The sequence below is a fragment of the Megalobrama amblycephala genome, linkage group LG1, assembly GCF_018812025.1.
Source record: "Megalobrama amblycephala isolate DHTTF-2021 linkage group LG1, ASM1881202v1, whole genome shotgun sequence".
Taxonomy (NCBI): Eukaryota; Metazoa; Chordata; class Actinopteri; order Cypriniformes; family Xenocyprididae; genus Megalobrama; species Megalobrama amblycephala.
In genome coordinates this window covers 10,421,388-10,429,818 of record NC_063044.1, presented here as the reverse complement: position 1 = coordinate 10,429,818, position 8,431 = coordinate 10,421,388, and the positions used below count along the sequence as shown (strand labels likewise).

At 37.5% G+C, this 8,431-nt stretch overlaps 1 protein-coding gene across 1 annotated transcript; it reads left to right on the top strand.

Annotated features, from left to right (window-relative positions):
* The first annotated feature begins 1,737 nt into the window (after window positions 1-1,737).
* Window positions 1,738-6,854, top strand: LOC125250593 (interferon-induced very large GTPase 1-like). The gene is made up of 2 exons (XM_048163245.1): window positions 1,738-1,815; window positions 2,154-6,854. Exons 1-2 carry the CDS (start codon window positions 1,738-1,740, stop codon window positions 6,852-6,854), a joined length of 4,779 nt encoding a protein of 1,592 aa, XP_048019202.1.
* Window positions 6,855-8,431: the final 1,577 nt, after the last annotated feature.

The following is an 8,431-nucleotide window of genomic DNA, read 5'->3' as shown; positions in this document are numbered from 1 at the left end:
GGAAGTGAAATGTTACAGTTCACCCCATAGCTTGGGTTATAGTTGACCTTGGGGTGAGATGTAACAAGGATTATAACAAAAAAAAAAGTTTTGAAAGCTGTTCACTCAGACTTTTAAACATAATTGACCGGGAGTTTGATTGACAGGTGATCTAACCAATCATAACGCTGAATCCGCCATTTTGTCCGACAAAGCACTCAGACTCAGGGGAGTTAGTAGATTAACGTCAGACTTGAACTTGAAAAATGGTGTGTACTGACGTCTTTCCTTGGTTGAAACATTACTTCTGATGTTCATTCATGTTTATTTGATGCTATAAATTAACTAGTAAGAAGAGATGATCCGTTCATGAGTCGCTTGAGCTGAGGCACCACAGCGATCTGTCACAGCACATTAAAGAGCTGCAAAACAGTATTTATTGTTTAAATTGATTTAAAAATTACCAAATTTGAAATTTTAGACTTTGTTTCATATCAAAAGTAACCTGCTCTGTCTTGTCTGTCAAAGTGTTGTCTTCACTGCGTGAGAACATGATGTGTGGCGTGAGAGCTGCATGTCAGACATTGCAACAGGGGACGGGTCGAGACAAATGGTCAAATGGTGTGTGTGCGAATGTGTAACAAAAAATTAATAAAATGAGCCAATGCTCATAACAACAAAATGTTATATGTAATACAGTATATACACAGACACACAATAAATAATTTAACTTTGATGAGTTTAACTAAAAGCAGGAATTGCAATAACAAAAATAAATTAAGTAAAAAAGTTACTTTCTTACATCAAAATGAGTTTTTCTCCTCTAAAATCTGCTGTGTCTGCCACAGGGCTCTACTACTGCTTGTGGAATAAGGACTAAACTAAGCATGTGTGAAGTGAATCAGGTGTTTTGTAACTTGTTCCTGGGAAATTGGAAGTGTTATAACTAACCTGTGTTACAACAATCCCTGGTCTCCCCCTACATTCAGAAGAAACATGAATTTCAAATGATGAGCATGAGATCAGATTATTACACATAATATCAGTGGAATCTTAATGCAGAGTTTTAAACATTATGTGAAGGAAAACTGGTTCTACCTTTTTTTTTACTTAATTTATTAGCATCTCACATTTTCTCTGACTAATACTGCTGGTTGTAAGAATCATTCAGACATTGTTTTCTGTTGATAACGGCTGTGATAAACGGTCAAATGTAATGTCAAACTTTTTTTATACAGAGACCGATGCTCAAAATCCTCCTTACAGGAGAAGACGGAGCATAGATGAACCTCCTGACTGTAAGTCTTTATATAGTTGAAGAAATACATGAAATGATGAAGAGTGTGTGGAAATTATAGCCAGTTTATTTGAGAGATAAACTTAGCCTCAAATACACCTCCTACAGGTGGATTTTGTTCATTTTTGTTCAATAATTGTGATGTTGAATTAAGATCAAGATCTCTAAGCTGTATCTGTACACATCTTCAATTTCATAGAAACACTCAGCACCAAAATCATTTGTTTGTTGATGTTTGTTGACATGACTAAATTATTACCTCTAACTTGTCTCAAAACATATTAAAGAAAAAAAAAAAAAAACATGCATTAGGTAACACTTAATATACAATACAGGTTATACATCAAATGGATTTATCATGTATGTTAGGAGGTAACTAGTATACTCTATGTTTTCATCATTGTATTAAAGCCAGAAATAAAACAGGATTGATATATTGGGTCTGTGTGATCAAACCAACCATGATTAATGTCATTACAGGTGTAAACAGAGAGGAGGAGGAGAGGAAAATTGGTTTAGAAACTGATGATTCATTACAGGTGAGTGTTCAAAGAAACATGGGGAGATATGTATTCATGTTCTTCATGATCTATCAGTACATTAATCTAAAATATCACATTTATAATAATCTTTTGATGCACTGCTGTTACACTGATAGTGTTTTGATTGAATGAAAAAAATATATATTTTAATTTATATTTTACTATAGATTTGCTAATAATAATATAATCAGGTTTGCCAATAATAATAAATATTTATATTATTAAATTATTTTAAAATATAAAGAGTTCAAATAAAGAACTGTTTAAATTCTGTTTAAATCAGTACTGTAAACAATTACTGAAATAAATGTATTATTGTTTTGTCTATTTAACAGGAAGAAGACAAGGACACTGGAACAGCTGGAATCAGAGCCGATCGATATCTACAACAGAAAAAGACTGAAGAATTACAGCATCCATTTCACAGACTTCATCTTGAGGGCAGGCGGTACAATAAACTGAGAGCTGCAGATGTTCTTCAGATAACTGCACATTCATTAAAATCCCATGAGTCTTGTGCTGAAGAGGAGTTGATTCAGACTTTCCTACAAAAACTACTGATGATGAACTACAGAGCAAGATACATTAAAACTAAAATGAACAATGAGGAAGATCAACAAAGAGACACTGACTCATCTGAATATGAGGATGATATTTTTCATAAAATATATTTCTGCGATGAAGAAACAAGTCAGTTTGATTTCATTCACCCGATGGATGTTCAGATGGCCGTGTTTCATTGTGCCGATGGTTTCCTGAAGCAGCTGATGGTCACTAAACTGTCCCAGTGTCAGTACGCTCTGCCTCTGCTTGTTCCTGATCCATTCACACAACAGATTGAGTTTCCTCTCTGGACATTCAGACAAATCAACAAGAGCTGGAAGATCAGAAACACCAACAATGAAATCATCAGTCAAACCCATCCGGTCTACAAGGCACAAACTCCAATGGTGTTTTTCTTCAGGTTTGGCTCTGTGTCTTCATCCAAGTCTGAGCTGATGAACAGTCTGATCAATGAGAAACACAACACGTTCTTCCACAGGAACTGCCCAGGCAGCAGCAGAACCAGAGTCCTGATGGATGGAGTGGTGGAGATCGCCTGGTTCTGCCCCTCTGGATCATATGATGATAAATTCACTGACTGTGTTGCGTTCTGTAATCTACACGGTGATGCAGGAGACCATGAGAAACAGCTGCAGATCCTCACTGAAATGAGCTCAGTCAATGTTGTTCTGCTATCTCAACTGGACAGAAATGATAGAAACATGATAAAACTTCAACAACTCTACAAGGACTCAAAGCCACTCATTTGTCTTCTTACTGAGAATGAATCTGCAGTAAATGAGATGAAGAAAGGGAAATTCAAAATTGGTCTGAAAGACAGAAATAAGTCAGATGTATCTGAAGAACTCAAAAAAGCTATAAATGATTGTGTCTCAGAATCATCTTCTACTTTCAGACTTGAAGATGTGTCCAAACACTCATACATCAGAGTAGATGAGGAAGATGATGAAGACTGCAGGAGAGGAAGAGAAGCAGCACAGCAGATGATGAGTTTACTGGAGAAGAAAGATCTGACAGAAATCAAAGAATCAGTTCTGCCTCATCAGGGGAAACTGTGGCATCAGTGGAGTCAGAAAAACAAAGAACTACATCGACCTCGAGGAGATGAGACTGAAATGGATATAAGTAGAAAAACAGAAATAAAGGAAATACGTGAACAACAGAATAAATTAGACATCAGTGAGTTTATTAAGTACTTCATTGAAAAAATGACCTCAGATTATAAACATAAGATTTTTTTCCTCAAATGGCTCACAATCCTCCTGGATGAATATACATCAGCTGACCTTTCTTATCTTCATCAAAAGAATCATGAAAAATGGTCAACAGACTTAAAACTGAAAGACAATGACAAATGTGAAGAACAACGAACTGCACTTGAGAGAATATCTGAGGAACTTCAAGCTGCAGCCTTTGGTTTGGAGCACATCATGAGGGAGATCGGTCAGATCTATGAATCATGTTCATCTGTGAAGAAGAACAAGAAAGACGTGCAGTTTGACTTCTCTTCTCTCCCGAGTCTTGCAGCAGAGATGATGATCTCTGGATTTCCACTGGAGCTGATGGATGGAGATGCTGCTCATGTTCCTGTGAGCTGGATCTCTGCTGTTCTAGATGAACTCATCCAGAAACTGGGAGACCAGAGAGTCTTTGTGCTGTCAGTTTTAGGGATTCAAAGCTCTGGGAAATCCACCATGCTGACTGCCATGTTTGGACTCCAGTTTGCCGTCAGTGCTGGCAGGTGCACCAGAGGAGCTTTCATGCAGCTGGTCAAAGTGTCAGACGAGATGAAAACACAGATGAAGATTGACTATATTCTGGTTGTTGATACTGAGGGTCTTCGTGCTCTAGAACTGGCTGGAAAATCAACAAGACATCATGACAATGAATTGGCCACATATGTTGTTGGTCTTGGAAATCTGACCTTGATCAACATATTTGGAGAAAACCCATCTGAGATGCAGAACATTCTTCAGATTGTTGTTCAGGCCTTCCTGAGGATGAAGAAGGTCAAACTGAATCCTAGCTGTGTGTTTGTGCATCAGAACGTTTCAGACGTGACAGTTGGAGAGAAAATCATGGAGGGAAGGAGACGACTGCAGGAGACACTAGATAAGATGACTAAACTCGCTGCTGAAGAGGAAGTTTATGATGCAGAATGTTTCAGTGATGTCATTGCATTTGATATAGAGAATGATGTGAAGTATTTCGCTCAGCTCTGGGAGGGCAGCCCACCGATGGCACCACCAAACCCAAAGTACTGTGAGATTATTCAAGAACTAAAGGAAACTATAATGTCTAAAGCCTCAAAACCACATGGAATGATGCTAAAAGACTTTAAAGACCGTATTAAAGATCTCTGGGAGGCTTTACTGAATGAACGATTCGTCTTCAGCTTCAGAAATTTTCTGGAGATTTCAGCCAACAGGAAACTGGGGACCGAATACAACAAGTGGTCCTGGAGTCTCCGCAGTGCCATGATGGAAATTGAGAACAAACTACACAACAAAATAGAAAATGAAGCAATTCATGAGGTTGAGGAAACTGATCTTCAAAGAGAACTGAAGACAACAAGTAAAGAAGTGGAGAAATCAATGTCAGAATTTTTTGAGAAAGACAAAGATAAAGATATACTGATTCAGTGGAAAACATCATTTGAAATCAAAATCAAAGAGCTTCAGGAAAACATTGTGAGAGAAACAAAGAGGAAATTAAATGGGATTCTTCAGCAGCGAGACCTGAAGAAAATGATTGATGCTTTGAGGATAAATCATGAAAACACTCTCTATGAAAAGAGCAAAGAACTTGCCTTAAAACTCAAAGACATTGATGAAGAGACACTGAAGAAAGAGTTTGATCTGTTTTGGGAAAAGAGTGTGAAGATGATCGTTAGAGACACTCCTGTAATCAGAGACACTGACATAATGAGAGATGTGGGAGAGATCCTCAGTGACATCTACAAAAGTGCTTCTAAAGATCATTGGAAGGAGGGCTGTGAGTACAACAATATTTTCACTGTGCCAAGTTATTTTAATTATGTTATTATCAAAAAGTATCAATTATTTGGATTTGCTCAAACTCTTTCTAAAGAGGATGAAGCCCAAATAAGATCATTAGTCACAGATGTTGCTCTACAGACAGACAAAATGATTCAGTCATTTAACATTTCAAAGATGGGCTACAATATCAGCTGCATTCAACAACTCATAGATTACATCAAGAAGAGAGTAACAGAACATCAGGACGGACCAGTGAATTATGAGTTCAAGAAACAATTCTTCATGGATTTAGTTCCCTCTATCTGTAAGAGGGCAAACAAGATGATCACTGACCAACACAGACTGTTCAAGGAAGCCAATGATCCTGTAATATATGTAGAGAAGAAGAGAGAAGAGTACTATAGTATTTTCCAGAAATACTGTCATGGAGCAACATCAGCTGCCATTTTTGGTAAGATAATCTGTCAGAAACTTAAAGAGCCCATTGAGCAGAGTGTCTACAAGAAGATTGCCAGAGATCTGAAGGATGAAATTATGAAGAACTATGAATCACTGAATGGAAACAGATCAAACCTGGAGAAACACATCCTGAAGACACTGGCAGAAGAGGAGCATTTTGACAAATACATGAGCTACATTCAAAATCCCAGAGATCACTTCAAGAGCTTCATCAGAGATGAAGTCAGTCGGTACATCACTGATAAGTTCAGTGTCAGTGTTTTACCCAAGATGAAGGAGAACATTGAACTCCTGCAGCAGAAGATCATGAAAGCAGCACATGAATCTACTAAACATGTTCAAGTGAACAGAGGAGATGTTGGTTTGTGGTTGAGGAGTTTCACACTGCAGCTCTCAGATAAGTTGATCTTCTCTGAAAAAGACCTCAGTGGAGTGAAACATGATGATGTTGATGATTTAAACCTTCTAGCAGATGTGATAAGACAAGAACTTCCTGTAGTTGTTTCAGATGTAAGCACTAATTTCTATGACTTTCAGTGGAAACAGGGCTGTAAGGACAGGCCAGATGAGCTTCTGATTGATCGCTTCTGCCAGTGCTGTTGGGTTCAGTGTCCGTTCTGTAAAGCCACCTGCACCAACAATATAGAAAACCATGATGGAGATCACAGTGCTCCTTTCCACATAGTGAGAGGAATTCATGGACGGCATTACTCTCAAACACAGAATCTCTGTGCTGATATTTGCACAAATTTAGTGGCAAGTGATCGCCTTTGTTCTACACCATATGGAAGGTTACCCTGGAAAGATTACAGAAGAGCAGGAGGAGTTTATGCAGACTGGAGCATCACCCCTGACCTTTCTGAACTGCCCTACTGGAAGTGGTTTGTGTGCAAATTCCAAAAAGATCTGGAGAAATACTACAATAGAACATTTGAGGGGAGCGGTAAGATCCCAGATGAATGGAGAAAATATTTAAAACAGGATGCTATTGAGAGTTTGGATAAATACATCTAGAAAAAAGAATGAGACTCTGATTCTCCTCAGATCAGTCATAAATGAGTTTCTATTACAGTCATCAACAGGACTCTAAACTCATCTACAGAGGAGAAAATTCCCAGAGGAGAAAATCAAATACACTATAATAGGGTTAAAGATGAACCTCAAAATGTTTGATGTATATAACAGTTTATTCATAATCAAAGCAGCTTAATCACTATGATGAACCATTAGGGGTGTAACGGGGTGTAGGTATGCGTACCGAACCATTTTGGTACAGGGCTTTCGGTTCGGTCCACGTGTTTACCGAAGCATTACATTGCAACATTGTAGCTTATCACCATTAACCACCAATAATTGCAATAAGCTCTGCGTTTTGTTACTTTCCATAAGATACAAAGTGTCATTCTTCAAATTTTATCCACAAAATTTAAACAGAAAATGCCTTTTTGACGATGCAGCGTGACAGGTCACAGACGCCTGCACAGGCACCTCAGTTCAACCAGCAGCGCGGCACGCGATTGAACGTGATCATCTCTTCCTCTTTAATACTAGTTACAAAATAAACACATCTGAAGGTATGTGGAAAGATACAGTACAACTTACTGAAACGTCATATCTCATGTAATCGCTCAATCAGTGTTTCAGTGGTGGATGAAACCTATATAATAGTCTATATAATCATTATTATTTACTTAAGCTTTCAGTGATGTCTTGATTAGGCTATTTAATGTATGTTTAAATAAATCTGTCATGAAAATGACAGCCACTGTGTAGAAATTATTATATTTCAACAACAAATTGGAGTAAAAACATTTAGAAGTTTATGCAAAAACTCCCTTAGGTGCAGCGTACATGTTTGCATAGGCCTACAATTTGTTATTTGAGTGTTGATTATTTTATCTAAAAATAAAAAGCAATTGAATTTAGGCTAATAGTTTGGGCTCAGTTGTTAACCTTTAATATTATAGTAGCATAATGTTCAAGTAAGAGCTTATAGCATTAGCAGAGATCATTTTTTTATCCTTAAGAAACTTTGTTTCTAATTTAATTTAATATATTTAAAGACAAAAACACAATTTGTTCAGTAAACCACTGTTTAATAAAAAAAAAAATAATAATAATTATGTTTAGTTTTCTCCCCACCTGCTGTACAGAAAACAGTTCCGAAACATGACTTCAAAACCGAGGTACGTACCGAACCATGAGTTTTGTGTACCGTTACACCCCTAATACACTGAACAAAATTATAAATGCAACACTTTTGTTTTTGCCCCCATTTTTCATGAGCTGAACTCAAAGATCTAAGACTTTTTCTATGTACACAAAATTTCTCTCAAATATTGTTCACAAATCTGTCTAAATCTGTGTTAGTGAGCACTTCTCCTTTGCCGAGATAATCCATCCACCTCACAGATGTGGCGTATCAAGATGCTGATTAGACAGCATGATTATTGCACAGACTTTTATCACACAGCACAATGCCTCAGATGTTGCAAGTTTTGAGGGAGCGTGCAATAGGCATGCTGACTGCAGGAATTTCAGGTCATTGCTGACTGCAGGCTTATGGTCATTTCTCCACCATAAGCCGTCTC